The following is a 17,653-nucleotide window of genomic DNA, read 5'->3' on the forward strand; positions in this document are numbered from 1 at the left end:
TGGCCAACAGACACATGAAAAACCGCTCAGCATCACTTGGCATCAGGGAAATACAAATGAAAACCATAAGATACTACCCCACAATGGTCAGAATGGCTAAAATTAACAACTCAAAACAACAAACGTTGGCAAGGATGTAGAGAAAGGGGAGCCCTCTTACACTGTTGGTGGAAATGCAAACTGGTGCAGACACTCTGGAAAACAGTATGGAGGTTCCTCAAAAAGCTAAAAATAGAGCTACCCTACAACCCAGCAATTGCACTGCTAAGTATTTATCCAAAGGAAGCAAACATAATGATTCGAAGGGGCACATGCCCCGTTTATAGCAGCAATGTCCATAATAGCCAAACTATGAAAAAACCCAGATGTCCATGGACAGATGAATGGATAAGGAAGAAGTGGCGCGTGCACACGCACACACACACACACACAATGGAATATTACTCAGCCATCCAAAAGAATGAAATCTTGCCATTTGCAATGACATGGAAGGAACTAGAGGGTATATTGCTAAGCAAGGTAAGTCAGCCAGAGAAAGAAAAATACCATTTGATTTCACTCATGTAGAATTTAAGAAACAAAACAGATGAACATAGAGGAAGGGAAGGGAAAATAAAAGAAGAGGAAAACAGAGAGGGAGGCAAACCATAAGAGACTCTTAACTATAGGAAACAAATTAAGAGTTGCTGGAGGGGAGGTGGGTGGGAATATGGGGTAACTGGGTGATGGGCATTAAAGAGGGTACTTGAGGGGGAGGAGCAAGATGGCGGAGGAGTAGGAGACCTAAATTTCATCTGGTCCCAGGAATTCAGCTAGATAGGGATCAAACCATTCTGAACACCTACAAACTCAACAGGAGATGGAAGAAAAGAACAGCAGCAACTCTCTGAACAGAAAAGTGACCACTTTCTGGAAGGTAGGATGTGCGGAGAAGTGAATCCGAGGCGATATTCAGGAAGATAGATGGCGGGGGGAGGGAGCCTCCGTCAGCCACTACTGGGAAGTGATAGAGCAGTGGAGCATAAAATCGGAACTTTTAGAAGTCTGCTCCACTGAGGGACATTGCTCCAGTGGCTAAGCGGGGGATGGAGCCCTCACTGGGACAGTGTGGTCTTGGGACCCTTGGGGTCACAGAAAGACCAGGGGTGCCTGAGTGTGGCAGAGCTCCCAGGTATCAGAGCACGGAAGCTGGCTGCAGAGACGGAGCTGAGGAGTGGGCTCTCAGCTCGGGGTTGCCAGAAACTGATCCTTGGCATAGTCGGGCCACTGCTCTTCCAGCAGGGACCCAACAAGCAGCAGATCTGGGGAGACTCCCCTTCCTCCCCTGGGAGGAGCGGCATGGGAGCGCACCACAGTAATCTGCTGGGTTTGGAGACTCCAAATGGGGTCGGGTGCCAGAGATAGAAATGCCTGGTCACAGGCTGGATGAGCGCAGAGTGCAACTGGAGACCGGGGAGACGGAAGTGATTGACTGCTTTTCTCTGGGGGTGCACTGAGGAATGGGGCCATGAGTTCTCGGCTCCTCTGGGGCGGAGACTGGGAGGCCGCCATTTTCACTCTCATCCTCCAAAGCTGTACGGAAAGCATGCAGGGTACAAAAGCTATGGAGAGCAAACCCGAGCAGATTACTTAGCTGGCCCCAGCAAGGGCAGGGCAATTCTGCCTCGGCAAAGAAAACCATGGCAACAGGTGCCTCCCCAAAAAGATCAGCAAGGATATCAAGCCAAGACCAAGTTTACCGATCAATGAGAATGGCAGAACGCCAGCACTAGGGGAATACAGCACACAGAATTCATGGCATTTTTTCCCCGATTCTTCAGTCTTTCAAAGTTAATTTTTTTAATTTTCTTTTTTTTTTAATTTTTCTTTTTCCGTTTTTCAACTAACATCTTATCAATTCTTTTTTTAAAATCTTTTTTATTTTTCATTTTTAGGGTCATATTCTATCTCTTCATAGTAGTTAAACTTATTTTTTGTATATATATATAAGTTGTTCTCTGTTTAAAATTTTGGGATACAGTTTCTTCTAACAGACCAAAATAGACCCTAAATCTCTAGTGTATGGCTTTGTTCTAGTCTCCTGCCTGATCACATTCTCTCCCTTTTTCTAAAAAAATTTCTCTTCTTTCTTTTTTCAACCAACTTATCTTATCAATTACTTTTATAAAATCTTTTATAATTTTCATCTTTACAGTCATATTCCATCCCTTCATCATATTTACCGTTATTTTTGTACATATATGTTTTTCTTTCTTCAACATTTTGGGAGACACTTTCTTCTAACAGACCAAAATACGCCCAAAATCTAGTGTGTGGCACTGATCTATACACCAGCCTGATCATATTTGAGCATATTCTTTTTTTTTTTATCTTTTTCTTTTTCTCTTTCTTTCTTTCTTTCTCTTTCTTTTCTCCTGGTTTCAGGTCTCTTCTGATTTGTTTAGTGTATATTTCTCCGGGGTAATTGTTACCCTGTTAGCATTTTGTTCTCTCATTCATCTATTCTCCTCTGGACAAAATGACAAGATGGAAAAAAATCACCTCAAAAAAAGAAAAAAGAACAAGAGGCAGTACCAACTGCCAGGGACCTAATCAATATGGACATTAGTAGGATGTCGGAACTAGAGTTCAGAATGACGATTTTAAAGATACTAGTTGGGCTTGAAAAAAGCATGGAAGATATTAGAGAAACCCTTTCTGGAGAAATAAAAGAACTAAAATCTAACCAAGTTGAAATCAAAAAGGCTATTAATGAGGTGCAATCAAATATGGAGGCTTTAACTGCTAGGATAAATGAGGCAGAAGAGAGAATTAATGATACAGAAGACCAAATGATGGAAAATAAAGAAGCTGAGAAAAAGAGAGATAAACAACTACTGGATCACGAGGGCAGAATTCGAGAGATAAGTGATACCATTAGATGAAACAATATTAGAATAATTGGGAACCCAGAAGAAGAGGAAAGAGAAAGAGGGGCAGAAGGTATATTGGAGCAAATTATAGCAGAGAACTTCCCAAATTTGGGGAAGGAAACAGGCATCAATATTCAGGAGGCACAGAGAACCCCCCTCAAAATCAATAAAAATCGGTCAACACCTCAACATCTAATAGTAAAATGTACAAGTCTCAGAGACAAAGAGAAAATCCTGAAAGCAGCTCGGGAGAACAGATCTGTAACCTACAAGGTAGAAACATTAGACTGGCAACAGATGTATCCACAGAGACCTGGCAGCCCAGAAAGGACTGGCATGATATATTCAGAGCACTAAATGAGAAAAATATGCAGCCAAGAATACTATATCCAGCTAGACTGTCATTGAAAATAGAAGGAGAGATAAAAAGCTTCCAGGACAAACAAAAACTAAAGGAATTTGCAAACACAAAACCAGCCCTACAAGAAATATTGAAAAGGGTCCTCTGAGCAAAGAGAGAGCCTCAAAGTAACATAGACCAGAAAGGAACAGAGACAATATACAGTAACAGTCACCTTACAGGCAATACAATGGCACTGAATTCATATCTTTCAATAGTTACTCTGAATGTAAATGGGCTAAATGCCCCAATCAAAAGACACAGGCTATCAGACTGGATAAAAAACAAGAGCCATTGATATGCTGTCTGCAAGAGACTCATTTTAGATCCAAAGAACACCTCCAGGTTGAAAGTGAGGGGGTGGAAAATCATTTACCATGCTAATGGACACCAAAAGAAAGCTGGGGTGGCAATCCTTATATCAGACAAATTAGATTTTAAACCAAAGACTATAATAAGAGATGAGGAAGGACAATATATCCTACTAAAAGGGTCTATCCAACAAGAAGATCTAACAATTGTAAATATCTATGCCCCTAACATGGGAGCAGCCAATTATATAAGTCAATTAATAACAAAAGCAAAGAAACACATCAACAACACTAGAATAATAGTGGGGGATTTTAACACCCCCCTCACTGAAATGGACAGATCATCTAAACAAAAAGATCAACAAGGAAATAAAGACTTTAAATGTCACACTGGACCAAATGGACTTCACAGATATATTCAGAACATTCCATCGCAAAGCAACAGAATACACATTCTTCTCTAGTGCCCATGGAACATTCTCCAGAATAGATCATATCCTAGGTCACAAATCAGGTCTCAACTGGTACCAAAAGATTGGGGTCATTCCCTGAATATTTTCGGACCACAATGCTTTGAAACTAGAACTCAATTACAAGAGGAAAGTGAGAAAGAACTCAAATATATGGAGGCTAAAGAGCATCCTACTAAAGAATGAATGGGTCAACCAGGAAATTAAAGAAGAATTTTAAAAATTCATGGAAACAAATGAAAATGAAAACACAACATTTCAAAATCTTTGGGATGCAGCAAAGGCAGTCCTAAGAGGAAAGTATATAGCAATACAAGCCTTTCTCAAGAAACAAGAAAGGTCTCAAATACACAACCTAACCCTATACCTAAAGGAGCTGGAGAAAGAACAGCAAATAAAGCCTAAACCCAGCAGGAGAAGAGAAATAATGAAGATCAGAGAAGAAATCAATGAAATAGAAATCAAAAGAATAGTAGAACAGATCAATGGAACTAGGAGCTGGTGCTTTGAAAGAATTAATAAGATTGATAAACCCCTGGCCAGACTTATCAAAAAGAAAAGAGAAATGACCCAAATAAAATCATGAATGAAAGAGGAGAGATCACAACCAACCCCAAAGAAATACAATCAATTGTAAGAACATATTATGAGCAACTCTATGCCAGCAAATTAGATAATCTGGAAGAAATGGATGCATTCCTAGAGATGTATCAACTACCAAAACTGAACCAGGAAGAAATAGAAAACCTGAACAAACCTATAACCACTAAGGAAATTAAAGCAGTCATCAAAAATCTCCCAACAAACAAAAGCCCAGGGCCAGATGGCTTCCCAGGGTAATTCTACCAAACATTTCAAGAAGAATTAATACCTATTCTTCTGAAACTGTTCCAAAAAATAGAAATGGAAGGAAAACTTTGAAACTCGTTTTATGAGGCCACCATTACCTTGATCCCCAAACCAGACAAAGACCCCATCAAAAAGGAGAATTACAGACCAATATCCTTGATGAACATGGATGCAAAAATTCTCACCAAAATACTAGCCAATAGGGTCCAACAGTCCATTAAAAGGATTATTCACCATGACCAAGTGGGATTTATCCCTGGGCTGCAAGGTTGGTTCAACATCCACAAATCAATCAATGTGATACAATACATTAACAAAAGAAAGAACAAGAACCATATGTTCCTCTCAATAGATGCAGAAAAAGCATTTGACAAAGTACAGCATCCTTTCTTGATCAAAACTCTTCAGAGTATAGGAATAGAGAGTACATAACTCAATATCTTAAAAGCCATCTCTGAAAAACCCACAGCAAATATCATTCTCAATGGGGAAAAACTGAGACCTTTCCCTCTAACGTCAGGAACACGGCAGGGATGTCCACTAACACCATGACTATTCAACATAGTACTAGAAGTCCTAGCCATAGCAATCAGACAACAAAAAGAAATAAAAGGCATCCAAATCGGGAAAGAAGTCAAACTCTCACTGTTTGCAGGTGATATGATACTTTTTTTTTTTTTAAGATTTTATTTATTTTTTGACAGAGAGAGAGACAGCGAGAGAGGGAACACAAGCAGGGGGAGTGGGAGAGGGAGAAGCAGGCTTCCCGCTGAGCAAGGAGCCCGACGTGGGGCTCGATCCCAGGACCCTGGGATCATGACCCGAGCCGAAGGCAGACGCTTAACGACTGAGCCACCCAGGTGCCCTGGTGATATGATACTTTATGTGGAAAACCCAAAAGACTCCACCCCAAAACTACTAGAACTCATACAGGAATTCATAAAGTGTCAGGATATAAAATCAATGCACAGAAGTCAGTGGCATTCCTATACACCAACAACAAGACAGAAGAAAGAGAAATTAAGGAGTCGATCCCATTTACAATTGCACCCAAAACCATAAGATACCTAGGAATAAATCTAACCAAAGAGGCAAAGGATCTGTACTCAGAAAACTATAAAATACTCATGAAGGAAATTGAGGAAGACACAAAGAAATGGAAAAACGTTCCCTGCTCTTGGATTGGAAGAACAAATATTGTGAAGATGTCAATGCTACCTAGAGCAAGCTACACATTTAATGCAATCCCTATCAAAATACCATTCACTTTTTTCAAAGAAATGGAACAAATAATCCTAAAATTTTTATGGAAACAGAAAAGACCCCGCATAGCCAGAGGAATGTTGAAAAAGAAAAGTAAAGCTGGTGGCATCACAATTCCGGACTTCAAGCTCTATTACAAAGCTGTCATCATCAAGACAGTATGGTACTAGCACAAAAACAGACACATAGATCAATGGAACAGAATAGAGAGCCCAGAAATGGACCCTCAACTCTATGGTCAACTAATCTTCGACAGAGCAGGAAAAAATGTCCAATGGAAGAAAAGACAGCCTCTTTAAGAAATGGTGTTGGGAAAATTGGACAGCCACATGCAGAACAATGAAACTGGACCATTTTCTTACACCACACACAAAAACAGACTCAAAATGGTTGAAAGACCTAAATGTGAGACAGGAGTCCATCGACATCCTAGAGGAGAACACAGGCAGCAACCTCTTCGACCTCAGCTGCAGCAACTTCTTCCTGGCAACCCATTGCCAAAGGCAAGGGAAGCAAGGGCAAAAATGAACTACTGGGACTTCATCAAGATAAAAACTTTTTGCACAGCAAAGGAAATACTCAACAAAACCGAAAGACAACTGACAGAATGGGAGAAGATATTTGCAAATGACATATCAGATAAAGGGCTAGTATCCAAAATCTATAAAGAACTTATCAAACTCAACTCCCAAAGAACAAATAATCCAATCAAGAAATGGGTAGAAGACATGAACAGACATTTTTCCAAAAAAGACATCCAAATGGCCAACAGACACATGAAAAAGTGCTCAACAGTGCTCGGCATCAGGGAAATCCAAATCAAAACGTCAATGAGATACCACCTCACACCAGTCAGAATGGCTAAAATTAACAAGTCAGGAAACGACAGATGTTGGCAGGGATGCAGAGAAAGGGGAATCTTCCTACACTGTTGGTGGGAATGCAAGCTGGTGCAGCCACTCTGGAAAACATTTTGGAGGCTCCTCAAAAAGTTGAAAATAGAGCCACCATACGATGCAGCAATTGCACTACTGGGTATTTACCCCAAAGATACAAATGTAGGGATCCAAAGGGGTATGTGCACCCTGATGTTTATAGCAGGAATGTCCACAATAGCCAAACTATGGGAAGAGCCAAGGTGTCCATCAACAGATGAATGGATAAAGAAGATGTGGTATATATACACAATGGAATATTATGCAGCCATCAAAAGGAATGAAATCTTGCCATTTGTAACGATGTGGGTGGAACTGGAGGGTATTATGCTGAGCGAAATAAGTCAATCAGAGGAGACATGTATCATATGATCTCACTGATATGAGGAATTCTTAATCTCAGGAAACAAACTGAGGGTTGCTGGAGTGGTAGGGGGTTGCAGGCATGGGGTGGATGGGTGATAGTCATTGGGGAGGGTATGTGCTATGGTGAGCGCTGTGAATTGTGTAAGACTGTTGAATCAGAGACCTGTACCTCTGAAACAAATAATACATTATATGTTAAAAAAAAAAAGAAGAAGACAGTACGAAGCAAAAAATGAAGGGAGGGGAAATTGGAGGGGGAGACGAACCATGAGAGACTATGGACACTGAGAAATAAACTGAGGGTTCTAGAGGGGAGGGGGTGTGGGGGAAAGGGTTAGCCTGGTGATGGGTATTAAAGAAGGCACGTACTGAATGGAGAACTGGGTGTTATATGCGAACAATGAATCATGGAACCCTACATCAAAAACTTATGATGTAATGTGTGGTGATTAACATAACATAATAAAATTTTAAAAATGTAAAAAAAAAGAGGGTGCTTGAAGTAATGAGCACTGGGTGTTGTATGCAACTGATGAATCAGTGAAATCTACCTCTGAAACTAATAATACAGTGTATGTTAATTAAATTCAATTTAAATACAAATGTTAAAAAAAGAAAAGGAGAAAGGGCCTCTTAACTCTACCCAGAGAGTCAGCTGGGTGTGCTGTAGCCTCTTAGGTTTCTTTAATATCTTGGTCCCTCATGTTCCTTACTTATACATTTGCTATGTAAATGAAAATTCAGACTGGAATAGTCAGTAGAATTTCAACAGAAAGATCCTAAGGAAGCACCTTTGTAGAAACTATATAGTTATCAAAGCTGATTAGCAAATCAAATTTTAAGCCTTGTCAGGAATCAGCCACTTAGCTAGTACCTATTAACAAACTATCTGAATTTGTAGCCTGGGAAGTTTTGGGACTGAACCCAAGGCTCAGTAATCCTCTCAGGAGTGATTCATGGGAGAAACAAGCTACCTCATTTATGGTTATTAACAAATGCAATTGTCTATCCTGTCACAGTCATAACAGTGTGCCAGTGGATGAATGGAAAGAACTCCACAGCAACCTAAGTGTTTCTATATCATAACTCAGTAGAATTTTTTTAGAATTCTAGCCTCTAGAGCTTAATTAGAACAGTCATTTTGTGAAGAGCTCTTAGCTAGTCATCCGGTAGGACCCTCAATCAAGAATTTACACTTTATGGATTGACCATGAGGTTTGGCATTTTAAGAGACGCAGTTCTACCACCCAGTACTTTGTACTTTTTTTCAAGACTTTTTTAGAAAGTATTTTGTGACGGGGTGCCTGGGTGGCTCAGTTGGTTAAGCGACTGCCTTCGGCTCAGGTCATGATCCTGGAGTCCCTGGATCGAGTCCCGCATCGGGCTCCCTGCTCGGCAGGGAGTCTGCTTCTCCCTCTGACCCTCCTCCCTCTCATGCTCTCTGTATCTCATTCTCTCTGTCTCAAATAAATAAATAAAATCTTTAAAAAAAAAAAAAAAAAGAAAGTATTTTGTGACTGCCCCAAACTTGCTTCCTTTGAGCACTTCTAAAAGTCTAAGGACACTTCTTTGATAACATGTCTGTCTGTACTACCAAAGCAGGAGCTGCTTGAGAATAGGGATCATGAGTAATCTGTCTCTATCCCCTCAATCCAGAATATAATACCTGGCACAGTGTAAGCCTCTAGTACATGTGTGATGAGTGAAACTGCTCTGCCCAGCTTGCAACCCATGTAACACTGCAATACATGTGTTCCCATCAGAGTGAAGAATGCACTTTTCTTAGAGTAACTATATTGTTATCATTATATTAGTTCTTATTCTCTTTTCTCAACATTAACAACTGTCTATTCTGTGCCATACAGAGTTAGGTCCTAGGGATACAAAAATCAAAACATTTCACACCACAGTCTTCAAAATGAGCACTCATTTTCCCTAGGAGACAATTAGAATTAATTATACTTCACGTACCTGGTGAACTAAGGTGCCACCACAAAGGGAAAGCTTTTTATTAATTCACTATCAGTCAGGCTTAATCCTGTTCCCAAAAGTACATTACTGAATATGACCCAGTCACCCATTTCTTCTTACAACCCCTTTCTCCCAAACTCTTCTAACTCTCCAACTCTGCTGCTCTATGACCAGCAGATTCACATATATTCTCAACCTCTTCTTCAAATGCACATCTTTCAATCTTAACTAAAATCTGATGTTCATACTGAGTGTACTAGTTTCTGTTCTCAAACATGGTTGATCATTCAGAATCAAGAACTCAAGAGATAGAGGTACATATTTCCCTTGACCTCTAGTATTCCTTCGACCATTACACTACCATAGTCTTATGGTAATCTGTGCTTCTGTGAGATTTCTGCCATTTGGTAATACCCCTCTTCACCCTTTCTAATAGGTATTGTCTATAGAATACTTCCATCAACCCAAAGATTCCTTTGTGACCATTCCATCCCCTCCTTGGTCCCAGGTAACCACTCCTCTGGTTTCTTTCAGTATGGTTAGATCTTTTTCCCCCTAGAGTTTCATACATATCATATAGTATTTACTCATTAGTGTTTGGCTTTCTTCACTCAGCATAGTATTCTTTAGGCTCATTCATGTTGTTGCATCTATCTTCAGTTTATTCGTGTAAATTTCAGAGTAGCATTCCACTGCATTGATATAACATAATTTGTTTATCCATTCACCTATTAATGGACATCTGGACTATTTCCAATGTTCAACATTATGAATAAAGCTGCTGGGACGATTTACATGTAAGTCTTTGTATGAGCATATGTTTTCATTTTTCTTAGTAAACCTAGGGATGGAACTACATGATTATATTATAAGCATATGTTTAACTATAGGAGACTGCCAGTTTTCTATACCATTTAACATTCCCATTAGATGTATGAGTTTCAGTCAGCATGAACCTTTGACTTATGAAAATTAAATATTAATTGGTACCTTTACACATTTCCCTGACAATGAAAGTCCTTAGAACATTTTTTCTCCATCTCAACTTATATACACTACATTATGGTCTAGTCTTTTACTCTAAATATATTGTATGCCCAGTAAGCTACTGTTATTATTTTATACATCAATAGTCATTTAACATACCCCATATATTTATTATTTTCACTTTTAAAATGCATCTTAATCCTTCCTTCTGGGATAATTTTCCTTTTGCTTGAAGAACTTCCTTCAATGAGGGTTTGATGAAAATGAATTTTTAGTTTTATTTTTTTGTCTGAAAGGGTCTTTATTGTTTCTGTTGAAGTCAGGGTAGTCTATTATTACTTTAAAGACAATGCACTTTTTTTCTAGGATAATTTAAAGATTTTTCTTTTTGTTTTTTATTTGTTTCCAAAAATTTCACTCTAATGTGTCTCTGTCTTGTCTTTTAATTTATCTGAATTGGGTTCATAGAGCTTTTTGTAATTGTGCCTTTTTGTCCTTTATCAGGCTTGGACAGGAATCAGCCACTGTTTCTTCAAAAATTGCTTCTATAGCATTCTCTCAGTTTTCTTCTAGGATTCCAATTACTTCTGTGTTAGACCTTTTCAATAAATCATATATAGTTTCTCTTCTGCATTTTACACATTTTTGTCTTTCTGGGCCTCATTCTAACTATTTTCTTTCAGTTCATGGGTTTTTCCTTCAATTGTATCTAAACCACTGAGTTTTTATCTATATATTCAAGTTTTAGGATTTCCAGTGTGCTTGCTCTCTCATGTGCTCTTTTTCTCTACATAAATACACTGTCTATATGATAGAATTATCATGTTAGTTTCACCTACTTAAACATGATCATAGCAATATCTGGAGTTTTAGTAGGTATTTTTTAATTGGGTTATAAATTATATACAATAAAAAATAGTTTGGTTTCATTTCAAATTGCTTGGGCAAATGTACACAGTTGTATAACTACTACCCCAATGAAGATATAGAATATTCTACCAAACCAACAAATGCCCAAGTGCCCTTGTACCCATTTTCAGTCAATCCATTGCCCCAGAGGAAAGCACTGCTTTGGTTTCTAACACTGTAGCTTCGTTTTGCCTGTCTTAGAATTTCCTATAAATGAAATCATATATTATGTACTATTTTGGGTCTGGCTTCTTAATTTGACATAATTTTTGAGATTCACTTATACTGTTATGTGACTCAATAGTTGTCAATGCACTGTATGACTATCTGATTGAACATGCCACAATATAAACACCTGTTCACTTGTTGATATACATCTGGATTTTATGAATAAGCTATTATGACCATTCTTATATAAGTCTTTTATATATGTATAAGCCTTTTATATATATTTTCATTTCACTTGGGTATGAAGTGAAATACCTAGATTTTTGGATAAATGTATTAACTTTCTAAGAAATAGCCAAACTGTTTTTCCTAAGTGGTTGTACCATTTTAAATCCTCACCAGCAGTGTATGGGAATTCCAATTGCTCCTCAACCTCACAAATATTTGGAATTGTCAGTCTTTTTCATTTTAGCCATTCTGGTGTTTATAAAGTGATGTCTCCATGTAGTTTTAATTTGTATTTTCCTGATATAAAATGATGCTAAATATCTTTTCATGTTCTTATGGGGGCATTTACATATATTCTCAGTAAATGTCTGTTCATGTATTTTTCCAATTTTTAAAATTAGATTCTTTGTATTTTTATCATTGAATTTAAGGATCTCTTTATATTTTTAAACAAATGCCTTGTTGATCTGTATATATATAAAATATATTCTTCCAGTCTATGGCTTGCTTTTTAATTCTCTTAATGTTATTCTTTGGGGAGTGGTAATTTTTAATTTTGATTAAGTCAAATTTATTTTTTTATTCTTCACTTAATTTTTTGTATACTAAGAAATTTCCACCTTCCAAAGGTTACAAAGACATTGTCCTATATTTAGTTCTAAGAGCATGACATTTTTAGCTTCTATATTTAAGCCTATGATCAATCTCAAATTAATTCTCTGCAATGCCATTCTCTGTCATAAATCAAGTTGTCATATATGTGGGTCTACTTTTACTTTATAGTGTTTTTCTTTCCCTTATGCCTATAACACTCTTAATTTCTATAGCTTTTTAATTATTTTTGACATCTTGTGGGGCAAGCCTCTTCACTTCGTTCTTTTTTAAAAAGATTTACTTATTTCTTTTAGAGCAAGAGAGTGCATACAAGCGGGGGAGGAGGAGAGAATCTCCAGCAGACTCCCTGTTGAGTGTGGAGCCCAACACGGGGCTCGATCTCACGACCCTGAGCCAAAATCAAGAGTCAGACCCTTAACGGACTGAGCCACCCAGGCACCCCCCACTTTGTTCTTATTTAGGAGGGTATTGGCTATTCTTGGCTCTTTGTTCTTTTATAAAAATTCTGCAATCACTTTTTAAATTAATGTTTTATGTTGGAGGTTCTTACATCAATGCAGTAAGTGTAACTATGAACTCTAAACTCATGTGAGGCCAAGTTTAAATTAAAAAATAAATTCTTAACGAATCCTATATTTTACACAGAGCCCAGGCCAAAACAGACATTATTCCTTATTGTCTCCCTGCACTGATTACTGTATTTTTTTAGTGCTCTTTCTAGGGCATAACCCTTCAATGGTATTGGATTTATGGGATGAATCCTTGTATTCATTTCCTATGGTTTATGTAAAAAATTACCACAAATTTAGTGACTTAAAACAACACAAATATTTTTTCTTACACTCTTGAAGGCCAGAAGTCTGGCAGTTTTATGGGCCCCTTCCTCCTCGTTCAAAGCCAACAGTATAGCATCTTCAAATCTCTCCAGTTTCCTTTATCACACTGCCTTTTGCTCTGTAGTCAAATATCTTTCTGCCTCCCTCTTATAAGGACACTTGTGATTATATTTAGGGCCCAACCAGATAATCCAGGATAATCTCTCCATCTCAAGATCCTTAATTTAGTGCACATCTGCAATGTCCCTTTTGCCATATAGGGTAACATTCACAGGTTCCAGAGATTAGGACATGGATATATTTGGGGGCCATTATTTAGTCTACCACAGCCCTAGTTCTTTCTAATCCTAAACTTCACTCAGGCTCAAAGCCTTTCTTTTGTAACCTTAAAACTCAAAATCTTATTTATCAAAACTAGTAGTCCATTTTCCACCTATAACAGTATCAGTTCATGTGATTAACTCTAATTTTTAGTTCCCTCTTCCATTTGGGCCCCTGAGTATTTCCTTTAATTTATCAGCTCAGATATTTAAAGAGGATGTTTTCTATGTTTTATCTAGCTTTTCTAGGAGTTTGTAGAAGAGAGTATGTAGTTTGTTATATTTCTAAATACTGTTGACTCCTACATAGATTCTGTTCCCTCTACTTCACTAGAACTGTTCAAGATCACTAACAACCAAGCATATCACCATACTCAACAGTTTTTATCTGCATCTTACCTAAAAACACAGAATTTACACCAAAGGATTATTCCCTGCTTCTTGGAACACTCTCCTCTTGACTTCCATGATATCACACCCTTCTAATTTTTTCTTTTTTTTTCTTTTTTCCCTCTTTACAGGTTACTCTTGTTCTCTATGCTGTGGTCTCTTCTACCTGACCTAAAATGCTGCTGCTTCTTAAAAAACACCATTTACTATTTAACTACACAGTATAGCTTCAGGATATTGGTAGGAAATATTGGCCTTCTGTGTGGGTACTCAGCATATCCATGTGTATGCCTCACAGACACCACTGCCATGGAGGCAGTTTAGTAGACTAAAAAGAGTATTTTTCTTCTAAAAATTTTTACAGTGGGGAAAACAGGCAGAAAATATTCTATATGTTTTAAGTCTCCCAGGAAGAAATGCTAATGATGTACAAATCTCTTTTTAGACACCAGTAACTTTCTATTAAAGAAAATTTCCCTGATTGTAGGTACTATTGAAAAATCCTTCAAACTTTGTGTAGCCTTTACTGATAATTTGTACTTTCAAAAAAGCTAGAGGAGAAATAGCAATGTCAGATGCTTATACAAAAAAAAAAAAATGGATCATAAAAAGCCCCCAATCCACTTCTCTGTTGTCAACTTAGTTTCCCACTTGTCACCTTCTCCAGCTCTGCCCACTAATTTCCTCTTTTTCACTGAAGGCTCAGTCCCTCCCCAGTTCCTGAAGCAAACCTGACTGAGAGAGGAAGCATTTTAGTAACCTTACTACTCCAACACTCTTCTATTCCCACTTTTTTTTTTTTTTTTAAAGAATTCAGTTGCTTGAAACACCAGGATCTGATGACTCAATTACTAATGCTGGGCCCAGGCATTGCTCCCATCCACTGTCCTTATCCCTACTCTGACAGTCCATCATAAAACTTTGCCAATGCCTTCATCTGCTCATTCTCCATAAAACAACACTCACCAAAGACTGTACGGGCAGGGACAGACTCTCTGTTGAGCCAGAAAGACACTTGTGACAGAATGACAGTCATGATACATGGCAAGTAGGTCTGGATCACAAAATAGCCAATTTTTCGCTTGAGATGGAAGTGGGTTGTCATGACGACATATTCTCCTGGAAAGAGAGTAAAATTAGGCAATATATAGCTGAGTAAACATTGTTAAATCAAGGTGGGCCCCAATTCAGTTCACCAAGTTCTTTAACCTTATACTCAAAACAAGACATTCCAGCACCTCCCAAGTTCACATAACCAGATCTCCTTAATAATCATGAAGTAGTGCATTTTTATGCAAAAATATATGCCAACACTGTACCAACACAGCTTGCTCAGAGCAATTCTGACACAGATTCATTCAAATAAATCAGTGTCTTAAATAAAAATAAATAACAGTCTCTTCTACAGCATTTGCTATGTGACTGGCACTCTTGTAGCACTTTAACATTTAACATCTTAAAATATTTAATGTTTATAACAATGTTATAAAGTAGATACTATTGTTATCCTCATTTTATGGTCCACTAAACTGAGGCAAAGAGAAATTGAGCAATTATATAAGGCTATCCAGCTACTAAGCAGTGGAGCCTGAATTCAAGACCATATGGGTCAGTTCAGTTACACAGTTTATGCTTTTTAACCACAATGCTCTGCTGTTTGAATGGACTTAGAGTTAGAACCAAAAGTTCATATAGCAGAATGTGGGCTGGCCTATAACACCCCACTCCAAAACAAGAGTGAACACTTATTGAGCTCTTACTATATGCCAAACAACTTTGAATGTTTTGTCTCTGCCCTTCCTCTCTCTCTCTCAAATAAATTAAAAAATTAAAAAAAATATCTTCTGCCTAGGCTTCCTACTTATTATAGGTTGAATTGTGTCTCCCAGAAAGATATGGTGAAGTCCTAACCCTGAGTACTTCAGAATGTAATCTTCTTTAGAAAAAAGGTTGTTGCAAGTATAATTAGTTAAGATGAGGTCATACTGGAGTAGGATGGTCCTTAATCCCCTATGACTGATGTTTGTATAAAAAGAAGACAGATACACACAGGGAGATATATGATCATGTGGGATATTTAATATATAAAATATATGATAAATATTCATAAATTAGTTATATTTTGTAGATCTGAAAGACAATGCAAGTGGACTTTTCAAAAACTTATCAAATCAAGCATTTGTTTTAAATAACTGAATATATTTTTTTCCATCTTCTTTTCTAGCCTTCTCCCTTTCAATTTCTTTCTTCCTATCTCGTTTCCAAAGAAGCAAAGAGCATGCCTAAGATGAGCAGATGGTGAAATAGGACATCCCTGGCTCCAGTATCCCATCACAAATATATGGATTAGCAACTATTTACAGACAATAATACTTTTGTGAAAATCCCAGAACCAGGGATTAAAACTAAAACACCTTCTTTGAGCACAAAATCCAAGAGCAGCCACATTAAAAAGGTCAGAGAAGTGGCTTCACTGCACCACCTACTTCCCTCCCCCAGGCCAGCCCAATGTAGCACCCAGAGGGTTCCTCTGGGTCTATGGTTTCTCTAGTGGGAAAAGAAGAGCCTAAGGCAGATACACAGTTTCCCCCAGCATTCCAGAGCATTCCTCCAGAGGCCTACTTCTGCCTTGCCTCACGGGGAATACTGGGAGAATCAACAGGGCTAGACCATTTGGGGTCAACTAGGAACAAAGAAGGGGGAGTGGTGAAACTTCCAGCCACCTGTGCTTGGATCTTGGCAGTGATACCAGGTCCCTGCTAGCAAACTCGCCTGATCAGAGTTTAGCCAGCAGTCTGTCCCCACCTGTACAGGAAACCCAACCTCTCAAAGCAGCCTGTAGCTCTGGCTAACAGATAAGTACAGGCAGAGGTACTGCCCAACAGCAGAGTTTGGACCAACAGCACAACTCCAGCAGAGGCCTTACCCAGTGGTTGTAGTCTAGACAAAAGGATCATACCCCTTGGTGTCCTGGTGCCCTCACCCACCAAAATGGTGACCTCCCCAGATCTAAAACACCCTGGCTGTCTTGCCTGGGGGTCATGGTGACCCCCAACTACCAAAATGGAGACCTCCATGGGTCAAAACCTCTGGCTGCACGGCTGAGAGGGAGATGGGGGGTCGTGGCACTCCAACCACCAAAATGGTGACTTCCATGAGTTGAAACAGGCCCATTGTAATACCTGAGGATCCCTGCCCCCAAGCTGTAGAGCATGCTAGGGTTAACCTGTGTTTCAAAACAGTGTGGCACCCAACTGCTGCAAGTAGCTCGTCCCCCATACAACAGAGCCCCCCTGTGGCCCTGCTGAACAGTGGAGCATAGACCACTGAATCATGAATAGAAAATCTAAATGGATCAATATAGTGCAAGGAGATATAATCAGTAATTAGCACCTCCCAACAAAGAAAAGCCCAGGACAAAATGGCTCCCCCAAACTTTACTAATGACCTACTGTTGACCAGAAGCCTTACCAATAACAGTGGATTAACACATATTTTGTACGTTATAAGTATCATATACTGTATTCTTACAATAAAGTTAGGAAAATAAAATGTTGTTAAGAAAATCATAAGGAAGAGAAAATACATTTATAGTACTGTATTTCTTGATAGTGTAAGTTTACCTCATCTATTTATAAGACAAACCATATGTTAGAGCCTACATCAATATTGTCTTACATGATACAAAATACTATAAATGCTATACATGCTACTGACACTACA

At 38.5% G+C, this 17,653-nt stretch overlaps 1 protein-coding gene across 1 annotated transcript in view; it reads right to left on the reverse strand.

Annotated features, from left to right (window-relative positions):
• The window catches only part of GABRA3 (gamma-aminobutyric acid type A receptor subunit alpha3), a 369,872-nt gene that overhangs the window by 35,425 nt on the left and 316,794 nt on the right, over window positions 1-17,653 (reverse strand). The window contains exon 8 of the mRNA XM_064574680.1: window positions 14,897-15,049. Within this exon, the coding sequence (XP_064430750.1) occupies window positions 14,897-15,049 (153 nt within the window). The remainder of the gene's footprint in view (window positions 1-14,896; window positions 15,050-17,653) is intronic.

This window comes from Mirounga angustirostris, unplaced genomic scaffold (assembly GCF_029215605.1).
Source record: "Mirounga angustirostris isolate CCGP_5_RB_7025 unplaced genomic scaffold, mMirAng1.0.hap1 SCAF_11, whole genome shotgun sequence".
NCBI lineage: Eukaryota > Metazoa > Chordata > Mammalia > Carnivora > Phocidae > Mirounga > Mirounga angustirostris.